General features: G+C 41.3%; 1 protein-coding gene across 5 annotated transcripts in view; it reads right to left on the minus strand.

Annotated features, from left to right (window-relative positions):
* LOC118105802 (unconventional myosin-Ic) overlaps nucleotides 1–19,746 on the minus strand; it is a 57,785-nt gene that overhangs the window by 15,959 nt on the left and 22,080 nt on the right. For 3 of the 5 annotated variants that reach the window (XM_035153658.2, XM_035153657.2, XM_035153663.2), the window contains 6 exons: nucleotides 7,010–7,165; nucleotides 5,846–5,961; nucleotides 3,356–3,554; nucleotides 2,127–2,207; nucleotides 1,551–1,730; nucleotides 250–348 (listed from right to left, as the gene is read on the minus strand). In XM_035153658.2, coding sequence (XP_035009549.2) covers nucleotides 250–348; nucleotides 1,551–1,730; nucleotides 2,127–2,207; nucleotides 3,356–3,554; nucleotides 5,846–5,961; nucleotides 7,010–7,165 — 831 coding nt within the window. Of the gene's footprint in view, nucleotides 1–249; nucleotides 349–1,550; nucleotides 1,731–2,126; nucleotides 2,208–3,355; nucleotides 3,555–5,845; nucleotides 5,962–7,009; nucleotides 7,166–15,259; nucleotides 15,466–16,475; nucleotides 16,689–19,746 lie in introns of those variants that run through there. The other 2 variants (XM_035153662.2, XM_035153661.2) reach the window with 2 other exon arrangements.

Consider the following 19,746-nt stretch of genomic DNA (forward strand, 5'->3'; position numbering starts at 1 on the left):
GTCCATTAATACACATAGTGGGGGTTGAAATATTCTCTTGGGTAAACCTTAAGTTTTTACTTTCAAGAATTTAGTAAAAGTGAATATAAGAAGTGGAAATTCAAGCCGTCAGATATTTAGGGCAAAAGGCATGGGGGCTTCCACCTGCTTCAACAGACTGCTGCTAATATTTTCTGTGGTTTACACCTCCAATGTTACTTTGAGTGTCCAAAACTAACATGATTTACACAGCTTGTACTTGGTCCTTACCTCCACATCGTCCTCGTTGAAGCCAATCACACTCAAGGCTTTCCTCACCACCTTCCAATCAGTGCGATCGTTGATGGAGCTCACTTTGGGACAGTTACCCTATGTAAACAAAAAACATGTACAAACAACACTAGTAAACAAGCTCTGTCGCTGTAAACATGGTCTTTATTTCACATCTAGTTTCTTCAGCAAAATCAATAAAGTAGGTGATGTGTAAATGGGTGTTTACACGTAAATTAAACACCCATTTAAATGTAAAGTTAACACCTATACACACACACACACACGGTGTTTTTCTCAGCCGTTAGTGTGTTTGTGTGTGAGTGTATTGAGGGGAGGGTGCAGTAAAGCCTTAAGGCAGAGTAGTTCCCCACTGAGAAAAGCTCCTCTCGCTGCACTGAGAGTCCCTGAGTAAGAGCCTATTAAGCAGAACTTGCATGTTGAGACAGATCAATACATAGGGTGCATTTGAAATAAACATCATTCCAACAACAGCATGTACCAAATTTAACCAACAAATCTCTTGTTCTGTCTGACCAACCGATCCAAAGCCCCCCAAAATTAAGTTTACTCATTAATTTATTCACAGGAGTTTTGTGATAATGATCTTATTTTCCCAAATATAATTCTGTTCGGGCTTTAGCCTTTTTTGAGAGAACAGTGCAATAGGGGAAGACACAGAGCAATGGGCAGAGTCGTAACCGGATCTGTAGCCGCTGCAGTCTCTAACTGTGAAGCTGCGTTCAGACATGCACTGGACTCTGGATAATCTCCGGACATTCTCTAGAGGGGCTGTATGTGAGAACGCAAATGTCCAAGTGTGAGGCTCCGGACTTTCTCTAAAGTTTCTCCGTCCAGTTCTCTAGAAAAAAACGTTAATGAACTTTCTAACACGACAGATGAAAAATTAAAAAAAATTAAACGTCAGGATGAAAAAGCGGAGCCATATATGCAGAAGACAGAGGAAGATGTCAAGAGAGCTTTCGGTGATAAGAGTCAATGCTGGTGTGGATGTCCTGGAGACAAAAACACGTGATCTCCTTGGCAGAATTATTATGTTCTCTCCTGCCTCTGCCTGCTGCTCCACCCCTCCGTGAACACGCTGGAGATTTCTGTGTTGTTGTGAACACGTCTGAGCGGAAAACCTCCTGCTGTGTTGTGTACTGTATGTGTGACAGGCAAACTCCAGAGAACATCCAGACCCCATTATGTCAACATTCTCCGGAGTTTAAATCTGAAAACGGATTTATTGTATTTGACCTAACGTCAGATAGAGAAAAACGAAAATACTAGACCCTTACTTTGACGAGGTACTGGTACTGCTGAGGGTTTCTCTCCAGGCCCAGGCGTCTCAGCAGGTCCTCCTCTCCTCCCTCAATTAGCTGATAGAAAATGTGGAAGTTTCTCTCTCCATGGTTCTGGTGGACCACGCGGGACTTCTCCAGCAGGTAGTTGATGATGTGGCCTCCCATGGGGGCACCCTGCCGACGGGACAAATACCAGGGAGGGGGAGGGGAGGAGGAAGAGCAGGAGTGGGTGAGGCTGGGGTACTGAGGAGGTGTCGAAGGGTTGATATAACATGCAGGTACAGATAGTGCATAGCATATTATGTGGAGGTACAAAAAACGTAGGAGTGATCCGATTAATTATACTTAAAAAAGTAAAATTCAATATTTTTGAAACAAAAACTGAAGTGTGAAAAAGTACATTTACAGTAATAATATTAACATGCAACAACAGAGAGTGGAAACATATTTTTTAAGTGACAATACTTTTGGTTCATGCAACAATCTGCCTCCCATCAAAAATATTTGTTGTTGACAATGTTCACTCATAGTTGAAGTAGCTAGCACAGTAAATCAGACTGTCCTTCTCACCTTGAAATCAAACTGAATGTCCATGTACTTGCCAAAGCGGCTTGAGTTGTCGTTACGCAACGTCTTGGCGTTGCCGAAGGCCTGTGGAGAGGATAGAGAGGGATGAGGAGAGAGAGGAGTGATGATTGACAGATTAAGAGGTGGAGCGATAACAGGGGAGCTGTCTAGGACAGTGGCACAGATTACAGGGGGCACACACACACACACACACACACACACACACACACACACACACACACACACACACACACACACACACACACACACACACACACACACACACACACACACACACACACACACACACACACACACAAAACAAGCACTTGGGTAAGCTCTGGCATTGCCTCCTTTCTCCAAAACACTGTCAAACAAACACAATCGCCACTCTTCACTGACCGTTCTTCACACTTCACTGTGAACCTTCCCCAGACTATTTTCAGATCCACACCTGAGCAAGAAATGTTCATGATGCTGTCGTATGTGTAGAAAACTGTGTAAAGTACACATCAATGTGACTTTTGATAGGTGACAAATAATAGGAGAAAACCAAAAGGCACCTAGATTTTGCTGTCTCTCCACTAATGTTTCCTGACTTTCCCTTTAATGTGTCACCCATCTGTAGAACATTATATAAACAGTCACTCGAAGCACTGGTTATTAACTTGATTACCCCTGTTGTTTTCATTACCTCCTCCAAGGAGGTTAAGTTGTTCCTCCTCCTATCTGTTTGTTTGTTAGTTTGTTTGTAAGCAAGATCACACAAAAACAACTTTTTACTGTTTTTCCAGGGAATAATTCTTGGAAAAAAATTAGGCATGTTTTGGGAGCTGATTTTTACAAGTGTGGGAAATTTGGTGCAGCTTGACTGACTTTAAGGAGACTATTGGGCCTTGGCTGAGAGCCATTCTAGTAGAGTGAATTTTTGCTTATTCTGAGAGTTAACAAGTGAAATAAAACAATGTCTCCTCATCGAACATGTAACTGAAAGTATGATGTCTTGGCTGTTCTCAAAATAACATCTATTGAAACTGGGATGACAGATTTTAAGCTGATTATCAGCTCCTTATTTAAAACACTGCTGACAGGTCAATATCAAATTTTTACTAAATCAGCCACTTTCTACTTTCTTCATTACTCAGCATCATGAGGAGTCGAGCATGCTGAGAATCTCTCTCTATGTGTGGTCCACACACTGAGTATGTGAATAAAGGGCCGCAGCGTCTCACCTCCAGCACAGGGTTGGACTGCAGCAGCCGGTCTTTGATGGTCTGCACCTGCTCGCTGGCCGGACAGGTGACAGCGTAGTACTGCAAGATCTTCTTGGACGCCTCTGTCTTCCCAGCTCCGCTCTCCCCGGAGATCAGGATGCACTGGTCCTTCCTCTCTGTTCTCATGGAGCGATACGAGTTGTCAGCCACTGCATAGCTGGAGGAGTGAGGGGAAAGATGCGGACAGTCAGCAGGATGTTTGGCAGAGCTACAGACAAACGCTAAAACACAAAACATGTGTTGTTGAAGCAGACCTTGGACTGCAAACAGGAAAACATGATGTCAGAACATTTCTTGCTCAAGGTCTTAAGGTTTTTGACTTGCCAAGAATTTGAATGATGCAGCAAATATTTGTTATGGCTGATAAATTTTAAGACATCACATATTGTCAAAACTATTTTCATTAAGCATCTTAAATCAGAAAAGTGGTGTTTTTCCCAATTGTTGTTGACTTCTGAGAGAATCTTGATGAAAATCAGGCATATTTAGGTGACTGATATTAATGAATGTGTGCTATTCGGTGCAGATCAAAATAAAAATCTGAATCTAATGAATATAAATGTGTTTTCATAAGGGGACTGTTGAGCCTTGGTACAACACTGAATACTATTTATCACCTTATTTAAGTGATACAGATCAATTCAATACCCACTCTTCTATCAGATCTTTTTTTCCATCTGCGCTAAATCCAGAAAAGTGTGTGACTTTCAATGAGCTTAAAAAATGCTTAATAAAATCAGTTATCAGTTTAAGAGAAGGAGAAGTTAACGTTAAATATCTATTTAAATATTAAAACTCAACATACTAAATAGAGCTCAGAAAAGTCATTGGAACCATTCAGAACAATAGAGTGATTGCCAAATAGACAATTATAGCAAATTATTACAATGATGATGATGTTGTGTTTACAGAGAATTGCCCTGTGATGCTCTTATGTCTGGAAAATATCATATGAAAGCATCTGTGTGAACCTGGACAGATAATGGACGACCAGTATGAATCATAGAGTCCAGGCTGGAATGGAGCCTAGTTGTGGTATCACTTGTCAGCCCTGTGCCGCTATCAGCACTGCTATGTTGTTTCAGCCTGTTTGGACATATTTCTGACATCAGACATATTGCTGGATAAGAAATACAGAACCTTGGACATAGCTGTATCATACTGTATGAGTGTGTGTGTGTGTAGTCTATGATGGAGAGGGCGCGGAGCTCGGGGTCAGGTTCAGGTCAGGGGAATTCCCTCTCAAGGGAGGAAAACTCTTTCCTCGTATCATCATTTGCATACTTTTCTTTCCATCTCCCCCTCCCGTTTTCTCTCTCCAGCCCTCCACCTCTTTTTGGAAAAACACATCTTTCTTTCCACTCGGAGGGAGAGAAAACATTGGCCCTACACTCAAGTGCTGAAAAAACAGCGAGGGGAAAATAACTGCCAGTAGAGCAGAGCGAGAGAAAGAGTTAGTGAGAGATTCTGAAATGTTTCGATGACGCCACAGAGTCTCTATAATGCACTTGATTGTTTTGTATCTGACCTATGGAGTCTAGAAGGATTTGACAGGGAATTTTTCGGCCATTCCTGTGGCAACGCTTCAAACAAACACTGGACTCATGAGCTAACGTCTGACAGAAAAGAACTGTCAAAACTATGAGAGCATTAAGCAGCTAGTCAGCTCTATGAGAACGGAGGTCAGGCCTCTCTAAATGCATTTCAAACACACACACCAACATTTAGCATACAGGTGCAACCCGTGTTCTGTCATTCTGAGGTGGGAAAAGCTGCACCAAGCTTCAACAGACTCCTTCTTTTAGGGTGTGGAATCTCTTAACATGCTGTCTGCTATGAATGTGTCTCCTGTGGCAAATTCTCCAAATGCGCGTATCAACTCGCATGCCAAGTATCTTGAAAAACTCAAAGAGCATCAAGCAGGTGCTGTTCTAAAGGTAAAGGTTGTCACTTCAATATTCATTTGAATTAGTTGTTTTCCATTTCTGAGTATTAGGGCCATGTTGAAGAAGAAAATTCTTTAAGAAGATTTTAGGAAAAAAGTCATCTGTGTAATATTCAAAGCGGTTTCATAGTTTCACCATGAGATTGATCAAGATTTTTGATTCAGTATTTTCTCAATACAGCTCTATTCTCATAATATTGCAACTTTATTCTCGAAATCTCAGCATTTTTTATTCTTCTACATGGCCCAAATACTCCATTGAAGGACTTTGATTAAAAAATATGCATTTGCTTTTATGCCTAAAATCTTTGCATAATACTGTATCATTTACTGACAGGCATGAAAACACATGCGTTTCACATAAAACAACTAAAAAGGATGAACACGACAAATATTTATAATTCTACTTTTAGAAGAAGGATTATTTGTTGTGAGCTTTTCACCATTTGACTGTTGTCTTTAATGACTTTTAAAGAAGTAGATGTTTAAGTGTGCGTACTTACATATGTGGTGAGACCTCGTAGAAGTTGACTCCACGGTATCGCTCCATGTGGTTCTTGGTGTAGATCTCCAGGTCTTTGTATGGGTTAACAGACACCAGCACTGAACCAATGTAAGTCTGATGGAAAGGGAACATACGGTCACATTAAATGACTCATATGTACTATAACAAAACATTAGGCCTAGGACCATCCATACAGCATCAATTTCATATACAAATACACACTGTCTTTGTGCATCACCTCTTACTTGTCCATATTAGCTGTGTCAGTATGGGAGAGTTAGCAACAAGTATGACGTGAGCAACGAAAACTTAAGCTCTGGATTTAATTTTGCAGTGAGAAGGGCAGACAAAATAATTGTTTTTATTCCCTTTTGGAGTAAAACACACAAATCATAACGACCACAGAAAAACAGCCCCAGCAGGCAACATTCAACAGCAACAAAGGCTGATTATTGGCAGCTGCTCCATCATGCTGGGATGAGGAGCGAGACAAGACTTTTTATATACTAAACATTTAATAGACGTATGCACAGTAGCCCTTTCTGATACTGTCTGATGTTAGCTTATCACACTTACATACATTGACATTGATATCAGCACAATAAACTGCATTTGAGATATACCAAAAAAGTATCAGTATATATCTTAGTCACAATTCTTTAATAAGCAAAGTTAAGGGAATCTTTATTAAGATGCGTATTTTATGGGATCGTTATTAAAAGGTAGGGTTGGAATTTGTTTGCGGAACACTTTTTATCTTATTTGTTGAAATCCTCTACATGTCCAAGAAAAAAAACACGGTGTCTGTAGCCTTCGTAGGATATTTCATTCGGACCGAATGAAACGATTGGCTGGCCTACCTGTCTGCTGTCTGTCACTAACCGACCACCCTGCCTGTGTGCACCCTGCCTGTGCTCTCACTGTGCATGACTGTAGTCTTCAGCTGCAGAGGAGCCCACTGCTGAAGCACAGACGATAGTCAGAAGATAGTGAGCAGGTGTCAGGCAGTGCTCCTTTATGTGTTTGAGTGTCGATGGGAGGGGTGGGATGTATTGGTTGCATTTTTTGTGTATGCTGCTCTTGCTAACTTTTTCATGGGTACCAAGCCTAGCTTTAATATAGGACAATCTATATTATCCAGCACAGATTGCATTACACTCACATAGATGAGGTTCTCTTTGAAGCGCTTGCGCAGGTTCTCTATGAAGGCGGCCTCGCTGGTGTAGTTCTCCAGCAGGACAAAGTCCTGCACCCCCACCCGGTCTCTGGCTGTCAGGGCCGACTCCATCATAGCCCGTACCCCGTCACTAGCCACCACCTAGAGGAGGACAAAGAGGGAGTAGGTGCGGTTAGAGACCCAACATATTAACATAACCTCTGTAGTGTATCACTTCATCCATCATACTCTGCAGGTCCCACACAAGCAGAAATTACAGAAAGAAACAAAGAAACAAAGAAACAAAGAAGGGACCAAAGAAAAACACCAGTCAGTGAATATATCATGTACATTCACACAATCCATCCTCATTAAGGAAGAAGGAAAGGGCGGACTAAGGGAAACCAGAAACAAAAAAAGCAGTGGAAGATGGGTTGATGAATACCCGACCAATGTCAGACACAGGCAGGTATAGATATGAGTATCAGGTGGGAGTGGAATGTAAATCTGAAGCAGGACAAACACTAAAATGTGATCTCACAATAACTGGAGGAATTATGACTCCTTCCACACAAGTGCTTTCATGATTCATAGTTAATATTCCTTGCTTTTGACTTTGGTTGGGCTGAAACAAAAAATGTATTAATTAATTAATTGAATTACTTTCTGAATTGATCGATAACTTCTGTTAAAATATGCCCATCACAACACTTCTGGACCAAAGGTGATGTCTTCAAATGTGTTGTTTTGTCTGGTGAACAGTTTACAATGGTTTCATTTCTCATAGTTAGGCCAAACAATCAGCAGCTTTAGTCCAATAAACACTTTTACCATTTCTCTGCACAAATAAATCCCAGAAGGTTCATGAAGTCCTTTCTGTCCCGTAAGCTCTCATCACATATTTGTGGACTTAGAGAACATCCTCACCCTCACAGCGTCTCATCCCACAATAGAGCACATTCAGAGCAATGCCAAGAAACACTGTTTGAAGTGTAAAAGCCGTTCACAGAGCTCACATTCATTGAAACACACACAGCTAAACAAAGTGTGGGGTTTTCTGTTTGTACATCATCCAAAGTTTTCTTTAAAACTTTAAGTGATCTTACCACCTCTAAAAACTGACACTAAGCCAAGTCCAAATGTGGGAAGAAAAAAGTTATCACATCCAAGTGAAACAAACCCTACCCAGGTTGGACAAGCTAAAAAATATATAGCACAAATATTGTATAGGAAGTGAAGTCACGCTGCAGCACTTACATGTTGAAGCTCACTGATGCGTTTGTCCAGGAAACCCTTTTCTAAAATCGAGGCCTGAGTTTTACGCAGAAAATTGCGAATGTCACCCACGTCCATGATTAAGATGAACTGAGCTGGACAGAAGTAAATGCTATGCAACTTTTACTGGATGTTAGAGGCAGGGACAGACACACACACACACACACACACACACACACACACACACACACACACACACACACACACACACACACACACAAAGTACAGCAGGTGTTGTTGTTGTGTTATGCAGTACAGCAGTCTTCATCCCTCAGGAGACCACAGAGATGAGATGGAGAAAGAACAAATTAATTAGTGCTGTGTGAGACAAGAGGAGCAAATACATGGAGATAGAGATGTAAGAGGAAGGAGGAAAAAAACAGAGAAGAGAGAGGAGATGATGGATGTCTGGTCCTGCTCCATCGCTCCATTTAAACCGAACTGTACAGTTAACAATACTCCCTGAAATTCCTCAGAGCCCACTAATCACTGCAACGTCTTTTCAGTGCAGAACGCAAAGACATGCACAACACCTTGATCAGATTTCACAGAAGTATGCAGGAATATGTTTGATCAAATGTTTCAGAGGAAACTGATGTCAACCTGCAGTATGTATCTAGGTCAATCAATCAATCAAATATTATTTGTATAGCCCATATTCACAAATCCCATTTGTCTCATAGGGCTTTACCAGGTGTGAAATCCTCTGCCCTTAACCCTCAACAAGAGTCAGGAAAAACTAAAAAAAAAAAACTTTTAACAGGGTAAAAATAACTTAGAAACCTCAGAGAGAGCCACAAGGTCCATAATACAGGTTAGGGGAAACAGAACTGACTCCACACAGCACATTCCTATTAACTTAAAACATTAGCTAACACTCTGTGTTATGTTCATACACTTTCATGAACTGAACCATCCACTTTATTCTTTACAGCCTTTCCAAGGCACAAGTGGCCTGGCACCAGCTGGCTAACCTCTGCATCTTTATGATCTGATGATCAGAGCTCTACTTTCTTCCAGTATTCCTGGAATATGTATGTGTGCATGTGTCAACACAAGTCCTCACAAAGACACAATAATGGCAGAAATTGAAAGTCTGGACTATTTGACTCAAGGCTTTTACAGATCTTATAACACACTACAATATATAAGTCCCACATTAAAGTGACTCTAAATAGAAAATGCACTAAAGAATAGTTCAGCATGTGTGTTGCCACCTGTATAGCTCTACTTACGTCTCCTTCTCAGGCTATAATAAAGCATATCAGTGAGCACCCACTTTTAGTATGGCTCTGGTTCCGGAAGTAAATTTCCCATTCATTTATTTCATTGATGGTTCAGAAAATCCGAAGAAATAGAGTTTTAAAGCATGGAACCAGAGATGAATTGTGACCATGAAACATTTAATTTGGAGCAAAATAATAAATGTAAAAAAGGCAAAAGTACAAGACTGTGTAGATGATTAATTAAAGAGTGAAGGAACTACACATTCCAGAAACAATTGCAAACCCACAAGCTGGCCCTTACTAACACTCTCCAGTAGCCAACATGACTTGACTTGCAGTGATTTTCACCCCTTTGCACGTTCTTTTCCTTATCTCTAAACAAACCACAGAATGTTAGAAAGGGGAATCATGGTTACTCTGAGGTAAACGAAACTGAACCATCCTATCGTAGCCGTCATGATGTTCACGGTTATGGTAAACATTTCCACGGTAAAAGCAAGATCCACCATTCAGAGACTTCGCTATTACACCTGCGGATTGTGGGTAGTGTCGTACTTCTCCTTGACATTGCGAAGAAAACACGTTTTTCTTGAAACACAGTTGATAAACAGACTTGTGGCTTCTACAGCAAAGATAATAAAATAATCAAAGTCAAAATCTCTGTTCAGAAAATGAATGGGATTTTTCTTCCCCGAAATCGTGTTATCTACCTATTTTTATTAACGCTCTTTACATCAGACTGGAATAAGTTATATGAAAACATAACATTTACCACATCCAATTAAAGCATCCAACTGACACAACAAAAAGTGGTTTCTATTGTCGAGCGAATCTCTCTTTGATGTTGGCCCTTTTCAGCTTTATCCATCCATCCATCCATCCCTTTTCCATGGCTGATTAGTAGCAGCCAGAGTGAGCTGAGACCAGCAGGTGACAACACAATCAGCTCCTCTGACTATGTCCTGCTGTTGTGTGGAAATTTGCTCATACCATCATCAAATCACAGTAACTAACGGTATGTTCGGCTGCTTCAGTGGCTCTTTATTTCTGATAAATAAGCTGCTCAATGAGGAGTAGGTGGCCGCTGTATTAGACCACAGTTGGTGTTACCGTGGTAACTGTGGGTGCTGCCAGAATCAACCCAGGAATTAAATCTTAAGGATTATGACTTTAAGGGAAGAGAACTAGGAAAGCAAAGAGTTCTGGAAAACTCCATCATTGTGGTAGTGAAGCAATACTAGAGTTTGTATGTGGTAACTCTATACATCCCTATTCCTCTCACCCCTGGACGTCATGATCTCTGATGACCTTTTGTTTCACACATCTCTTCAATAAGCAAAGAAACTGCAGCTGTGTGTAGGTGTGTGTGTGTGTATCATGAGAGCTGAGTGAGTGTGTGACCAGTATTCTTTGTTCAGTCATTGCAGTGAAATTATTTGCAGTGCACTTGCTGCATTTTTGTTGATGTGAAAACTTTCTGCCGTTGTCTGTTCAGGTATTTCTGCTCTTGCTGCTAATGCTAACTATCTGGTTCTATTTCTTGATCTAAAAATTCTGCTGACTTTGAGGATTCTTCTGAGAAAACAACTTCCACACAGCAGGTGTTTATACCAAACGTAAAGAAATCCATCATCATGAGAGCAGCAAAACAGCTATTCATTTACATTTAGGTGTCACGCTTTATTACAAAACCCTCCAAATATTATGGTGCCTGGGAAGAAAGAAACCAGAGCCTTATTTCCTCACCTCTCACCCTCCCCTTCCTTCTCTATACATTCTATCTTTCATTCACTTTCCCTCCTTGCTTCAGTCTTCTGCCCTCTCTCTCCATTACTTCATTGTTTTCCAGCTCTGCTTTCACTGTTTGGCTTTCCTGCGGGTAATGCTGCACACCGGACCTCCACCCGGTCTCAGGAACTACATGCCTCCCCGGTTCCTAAATGTCGTCATGTTTTCCGAATCCTGTGCAGCAAACAAGTCTCGGAGTCAGGTTAGGAGGAAACTTGAAAAAGTTGAATTCCCTGCTAAGACGTCTAAGCCGACGACTATTCACTCAAATGACTTCTGAGAGCAGGTATAAAAATGTAAAAACAAGAACCGTAGCACATTATTTACATCAGAAGTTAACAAGAATGATTTGATGATTGTTGCTTTTTTCCAAAGATAGGTATCAGTCCAGTACATTAGTCCTCTATACTGCCCCCTCTGTTCCATCCATCTCCAAAATTGTCAGCCCATCATAGAACCATCAGCACTAAAGCGACAAAGTTCTTCAGGGTATTTAGAACATCGGGACATGATAATCGCAAAAACTGTCCGACTACAGTAAGGGATATGTATCATTTGAAAGGTTAAGCCATTCTAGCAGCTCAGCTCTTGGGATGTCTTGGTCCATCATCAACAAGTCAAAGTTTCAGTCGTTCAAGACTTTGATTTATGAAAGTAGGAATGGAGTCAATTGTTTTTTGCAGGTTTACCAACGTTTACATAAACCATTCCTGCTGATTTTTGTGTAAAGGAAGTATAAATGTGAACATGCCAACTCACTAAAGTAAAATAGTAAATGCCATCAGTATAACATGACATCAACATGTTTACATTGTCAAAGTGCAGCCCCACAATTATTTATGTATTTTTATCCTCAATATTTTAACAACAGAAAATACACTTTTGAAAACTTGAAAGAAAGAAGCAAACTTTTGGTCCTTGTCAGTTTTTGAAACTGTATGGAAACTTTTTGGTAGGAACTGAATAGTATTGAGGTACTGAAAAGTATTTGAATCTTGGTGTGTGTGAACACTGATTTGAAGAAAACTCACATTATTCAGGATACCAGCTGATACAAGCAATGACTTTCTTTACACTATGTGGTAACTGCACCTCTTTTTAATCATTGTTTAATCTCATTTTCTCTCCTTTCTTTTTTGGTACTGATTCTTTACATGTTTATGTTTCTCTCTCCCGTGAGCTCTGTTCTGCCTTTAGTCGTCTTGGTCCTCTGACAGACGACAGATTGAACCACATCTGAGAGACGCAGAGAAAGCGGGAGAAAGTGGAGGGATTTGATCATCCAGCCGGCCTGTGAACAATGGCAGCTCTCTCCTTGACCTTTACATCGCCCCGGGCACACTCGCAGAGCTCAGATGTCACACTGTTTATATAAACCTCGACTAACCTGCTGCTTTCAATGCACCACAGTGCACAGGATGGAGCACGGATGGTAATGATGATGATGTTAAGATATAGCAGTCATCTAACCTGCATAATCAGGCCTGATGAGTTTGACAGTGTTAACACCACACTGGTATGTTTGTGTTGTACCAGTGCAGCTTCATCATTAACGATTCTTCCATACTTTCAAAATTTTAGTGTGTCTCCATGGCAACTGTAATTAAAAAGACAGTACCAGATCATGGATTAAGAGCGTTCAACTCCACATGGTTACACATACAGTGCAGTAAATCTGCCTTCATAAGCATCAAGTTTAAACTACATCACAATTAAGCATGTTTATTATACTTCTAACATGTTTAATAACTTAGAAATGAAAATAATTACCCAATAAAAAACAAAAATAAAAAAGCACAGTTTTGATCATTGTTCAATTGTTTGAGAATATAATAAATGTAAAATCTGAAAAGCGTTTCCAGAGCCACAGAAGACATGATGCAACTGCTTTCAGAATATGTGTGTTATAAAATGTGCAGTGGAAAACTTTGTGTGTAAAATTGGTGGTGTGGCCCTTTAAGAACTGCATTAATCCACAGACACTAAAAAAGAACCAATACAAAGTCTCACTTCTGATGGATATCAAAGCTCATAAAACTATTATAACACTGCTCAAAGATTATTTTCCTCTTTTTATGATTTAGCAGGCTTACATGTAGTAGCTCCTCTTCCGACTGGACGGGATTCAAAGAGCTAATAAACAAATCGTGTCCCAGAGCGCTTAAACCAACTGGAGATGAATATTTGTGTATGTAAAATCCATGTTCAACTTGTGAAGATGAGAACAGATAAGTTTAGCAGTCAGAGTCATGTCAGAGAAAAAAAAGAGCTTGTTTTTTGTTCTGTTGCACATTAGTGTGAAACTTCTGCAACAATAACCAAATGAGTGAGGTGTACGGTTCTGATAAAGGAACTGTTTACTCGCAGAGGGTTTCACTATTTTAGTCTGCATTTTTCTACCACTCAGTTGTCTGGCTCTCATTTCTCCTCTTCCCTCATCCATTCTGCACTTGCTGGTAGAAAGAATTGATTTTTGAAACATTAATTTTGCCCTTGTGAAAATAAAGCAAGGCCATTGCGATGCCAAGTGTGACATCAGAAACTTTTCAGGAGTTGACGGGGTCCTGTTGGTGTTGACGGAACCAACCATGGGTTTTAGGAAGTGGCCAGCAAATCATAACTAAAATCTTCATAGCTAAATCTTACTTTCAGTGACTACATTTACATGGACAGTGGACACAGAACAAGTCTGAATAAGACATAAACGGCATTTTCTGATTACCTTAACCAGAGTAAGTGAGCAATAATCAAATCAAGACGTGAAGTATTCTGACCTTCGTCACATTATTTCGACATCTATACATCTTATAATGTCCTATTGGAGTTTTCACAGTATTTTGTGTCATCAACATAGGGAGAGTTGTAGCTTTTGCAAATTTGGAAAGAAAAGACCCAAAATGGTATACAGTGACATCAAACATTGAACTATTTCAGGTTGGGGTTTTAAAACAGGCAGAATAATGTTGGACGTAATGATGTGAGTCATAATCAGGCTTTGCACTGTAACATGTAAACGGGAATATGAATTAAATAGTATTTTAGCAACTCATGTAAACACCATTGTTAAAATAATGTCTTATTCAGATTAAGGTCAATAATCTGAATTTGGTGTCCATGTAAACAGAGTCAATGAGATTGAAGACAGTGAAAGAGAATGCCCACGTTAAAAATAAACCTCTACTCTATGTCACCATGTGAGTAGCAGGTGTGATTAAACACAGACAAATCAACGCTGAATGATTTTCCCATGTCGCACTTGTAAAGGATCCAAGCTAAATATTGACACTTTGACAATGATTACCATAGAAACAACAACCCCTCTAGACTTAGAAGAGACTGTGAAATCACCCTGCAGAGCAGTCAGACAGGTGGGACGAGATGGCTGAGTTTCCGGTATCCGCAGACATGAACCGGCCTACGTGAGGACATGTGGGCCAAAACAACACAAGCAGCATGGGCGAGGTTCAATGTCGTACTGTTTCACTATGCCACTTAAGAATCACCATGGTTAAGTCCTCAGCAAGTCACTACCTTCATGCATTCCAGTCTGCTCGGGGTGTGCCACTTCATAGCTTAGCCTGAGTGCTGATCTCCTTGGAGGGGGCAGTAAATGAAGGGAGTGGGAGTAAAGGTAAAGATAATATACCTACTGTGGATTAACGCAAGTACCGGGTTTTGTGACAACTATCATTTTGTGTCATTGATCAATACCGTAATGCTGCTGGTGACAAAACCACCTTCAGTAGAATGTAGCTGACTTTAAAGAACATATTAATACATTATCCTAAATATACTAATCTGACAGTTGAGTTTCACCTTGGTTTCACTGAGACTGGCTGGAAACACAGAAATTCTAGCTTCAATGGACTTTAATCCTTTACTTTTAACAATCATATCACATATTGATTATAAGTTATGAGACAAATATAAGTTAGTCAGTTTGAAAGACTTAGCAGCTCTAACTTACCTGATTCCTACGATTCTCCATGGAGGAAAAGCTTTGATTTGTTTAAGCCATTATTCCAGGTAGAATAAACTGGTTCACTGTGCCCTTCAGCAGCTTTTACACTTGTCGCACCTCATCGTGTCTTAGTGCCGAACAGAGACGGAAGTGAGTCCTACATAAACTACCTATTGAACTGAAGTCAGATGCCCAGCAGGCAGTAATGACGGCTGTGTTAGAAATCTGTCTGCATTGCATTGCCCTGACAAATCTGTCAGTCCTCCATCACACACGCACGCACATGCACGCAAACACACGCACACACACACAGATTTTTAGAAGGAAGAGGTAGCTCGTAAAAACAAGCAGTTCCTTATGGATGCACATGTATGTGTCAAAACGTGTAGTTTCTCTAAGTTTAACTGGAGGTGTTCTGCTAAAGAATGAGTTCCAGTGTGTAATATAGTATTCGTTATCAGTGAGAGAAAATGCATGCAGCACCACAGAGGATACATTGTCATGATCAGTGATACTCCAGCACACACTTTTTTCATTAACATGCTCACTCTTACTCTCGCTGAATGCCAAAGAATGCTGCCCGGCCACACAACACCCCCATGTGATTGCCTCGCCCTGGGGCGGTGTAAGCGCGCGCACACACACACACACACACACACACACACACACACACACACACACACACACACACACACACACACACACACACACACACACACACACACACACACACACACACACACACACACACACACACACACACACACACAGCAATGAGGACACACCTTCTTGCATATTAAATAAATACAAATAGATCTAACATCAGCATGACAAATACAGAGTCACGGTGAAGAAGGATGCTGAGATCAAGGAGGAGACTGACTAAAATACAGCGAAGATACTCAGCTGTGAAACCTCTCTCTTTCACCTGTGAGTCTTACCTGTGTCCTTGAAGTTCAAGAGCACACTATCAAGGTTGTTACGCAATTCAGATGCTTTGATACTAATAAAACAAACTCGATCCTGCACTTCAATAGCCTGGCCAGAGAAAAACCCATCTCCCACGTAACTCCTCACTCTTCACACTCTTTAATGCAAACCTGCTTGTGTAGATAAGAGACTCCTGTCTAACACTAAACCATAAATAGTGTCCAGATTTCTCCGACATTCCGACTGACTTTTTCTGCAAGACAAACGAGTGGCTGGTGGAGGGGGGTCTTACCAGAGGTCTGTACTTCATGGCTCCTGCCCTGCTCTCTAGTGATGTGGACAGGGATTTTCCTTTCCAACCGAGCCGATCGTCCAGCTATAAGAATATGGCCTCCAGCGCCGCGCCACGACCACTATTTAGCCGAGAGTTTGTTTTTAGAAGCTCTCCCCTCGGTCCTGAGAGCCAGCTGCCATAGCTTCTCCTCTTACTGCTGCTCACAGACACTTACACACCTCACTCTCTCTCCCTCACCACTCATTCACCCACTTTTCTTCTCCCTCCCTCCCTCCCTCCCTCCAGAGGAAATAGTCCCCATGTAGGGTGACACATAACCCACCCTCCTTCCTTCTCTTTCCTTTTTTTCCCTGTCGACCTCTCCTCACTCCAACAGGCACTTACACTGTAAAACGTACCCCGATTCCTCTTTTCTTGCTCTCCCTCTGCCCTTCAAAGAAGGGAGACGATAAGAGAGCCAACACATCTATCACACATCAAGTCCTAATCCCACCTGGACAATAAAAAAGGATGAGATAGGAAAAATGTGTCCTGATGCCAAAGGGGGTGTGTAGTCTTCATCCAAGCATGGTTATGTGAAAAGGGGAAACTCTTGAGTAGTAAGCGTAGTAGGAGCCAATAAATAATCATCTGTTTGAGCCAATACAGTTTCCTCTTCCTTCCCTCCTCCATCTTTTCCTTCACTCCCTGCTTCCCCTCTTTGAGATTAACAAGCTGAAGCAGAAACCAGACAGGCAGCCAACAATCCCACCGTCAGCAATATGGCCGCATGTAACATACTGCCACACCTGCATGTATACAATGATGCCCGCATGCATGCACAAGGAGTCTCCATCATTAGTCCAACATCATTACAAAGAGTGTAATTACTCTAGACCAGTGTTGTACGCACGCACGCACGCACGCACGCAGACACACACACACACACACACACACACACACACACACACACACACACACACACACACACACACACACACACACACACACACACACACACACACACACACACACACACACACACACACACACACACCTTGTTGCAGATCAAAGGCCAATGCATGTGCTTGTTAACACTAATAACAACTGACATCCAACAGGCGATGGCCATGTGTTTCTCAGAACAAAGAGGAGGACAGGTTTGCACTACAGTAGCTGGATTAATACGCAGACATTAATGAGGGCTCGTTTGAAGTGTGTGCTTAAAAGGCAGAGCCACCTGTTAGTGGGCTTACAGTGTGTTTATTACTGTGTGTCTGTGAACTTCAGGTTTAGCTGAGGTGAGAAAGAGTTTGATATTTTGTAATACACATTCGCTTTCTTCACAAGAGTTACAGTAGATCAGATCAGATCAAAAGATCGATACATCACAATCTTTACACGCAATTTAGCGGGGGTAGATGTTTTTTTTAAATGCGAGTAAACCGCTACAAACGTATTTGACTCTTTTCTACTTTTATTCATCAAATTCACCCCGAAAAATGAGGCGCTCTCTCACCTCGCTTTCTTGCCAAATTAGTGTGTTGACCCAAGTGTCATGTTGCCATCACTGCAGATCCGAGGTGGAGCTGATTAAAACCTGCGTCTACTGTAGAGTCATTTGACCCGGGAGTTAACTCAGATTGTATCCAATCCCATTGCAGACAAAAGTCACATGTTAGTAGGTGTTGGTGGGTTTTTTTGTCCAGAGGAAAAGGGGCTTGTCTGTTTCAAGTAAATGGTGCTGTAGGTGGGGAATGTTACCTTAGCTTAGCATAAAGAATGGAGGCAGGAGGGAGGAGCTTGCCTGTTTCCAGTTGTTATGCTATGCTAAGCTAACAACCACCGGCTGTAGCTTAGTATTAAATAGACAGATATGAGAAAAGGAGAGAAAGAGTCTCATTTGTCTCATCTAACTCTCTGTGAAAAAAGGTCAATATGTGTATTTTACAAAATGTTGAATTAATCCTTTCCTGTACTGAGATTCAGTGCAGTATAACTATTCATTAAGAGAAATTAAAACAGTATGAAATTAAAACGGTTTATGGACAAACGGGGAACCATGAGACATGTTTAGGACAAAGTGGGACATTCTGGCCTATGGAGGCTACAAGCTGCAGCTTCAAAGAGCAGAGCAAAAGCAGGAAAGCCAGGCCTCATACAGGCCTCATTAGGATGTATTGCTCCTTCCTGCGGATCTAAGAGAATAGGCCCAAAAATTTAATGGAATAGGGGTTGTTGGTAGTTTATATTCCATATCTCATGCTCCAGCTTAGCTGTCCTCATCATCTACCTACAACAACCTGTAGACGGCAGACTTTATACCAGTACCGCTTGTGTAGTCTCAATATGATGAGAGACGTAAAGAAAAACAGAAAAGGGAGCTGGCGGTGAAAGGGAGAGAAGCTGGAAATGAGGGAGGAAAGAATTCTCTTGTTTTAGAAATCTGAACTGCAGTCACCTACATTTCACCTTAGTCAGATGACTTGTTTTATTCACATTCCTAAAACTCACCAATTTTCAAAAAGATGAAGTGAAACCTGGCTCCTCACAACAGCTCAAACCCACCAAGCCATGACACATTATTAAAAGCAGCAATAAATAGATTGAGTGGGCTCATACAGGCAGCAGGATTAACCTTCATCTTTTATTAAAGAGATCATAGGGACAATATAGGAAATCCATGCTCCATGATAACTGAAGACACACACACACATTCTTTCTCCTCCACACTGCCCTCTTCTGGCCACCTCTAACAAAGTGAAACTCAATAATGAGCTATGAGGGTTTTGCTGAGGCAGACATCAAAATGCCTGAAAATAACTTCATCCTCAGCTCCCTGTGTGATCGAGGAGGCAAGGGAAGACACACACTTTCGACCAGACTCAGCAGTGTACAGACTCTTCACACTTCTCTGATCTCTCTGATCTCTCTGATCTCTCTCTCTCTCTCTCTCTCTCTCTCTCTCTCTCTCTCTCTCTCTCTCTCTCTCTCTCTCTCTCTCTCTTCCCCTTTTGCCAGTATAATCAGAGCCCCCGCTGCAGGAATCTGAGTAATGTTTTCCAGACGCTCTCTTGCTCTCTCTCTACCTTTCTGCGTGTGTCCTTCTCTCTCACCACAGTGTGAGAGCACACTGGGCAGACAGCAGGAAACAGGCAGAGATAAAGGAAAATATAGTGGGTTACAGTCATTCAACACATCAACCACAATCATTTGTTTATCGGTGTGTGTTAATGTCTCTGGCAGAAAATGACTTTTTTGGCAAGTGAGCAGACAAAGGTGTGTGTAT

Source organism: Hippoglossus stenolepis, chromosome 4 (genome assembly GCF_022539355.2).
Source record: "Hippoglossus stenolepis isolate QCI-W04-F060 chromosome 4, HSTE1.2, whole genome shotgun sequence".
In the NCBI taxonomy this organism is placed as follows: Eukaryota; Metazoa; Chordata; class Actinopteri; order Pleuronectiformes; family Pleuronectidae; genus Hippoglossus; species Hippoglossus stenolepis.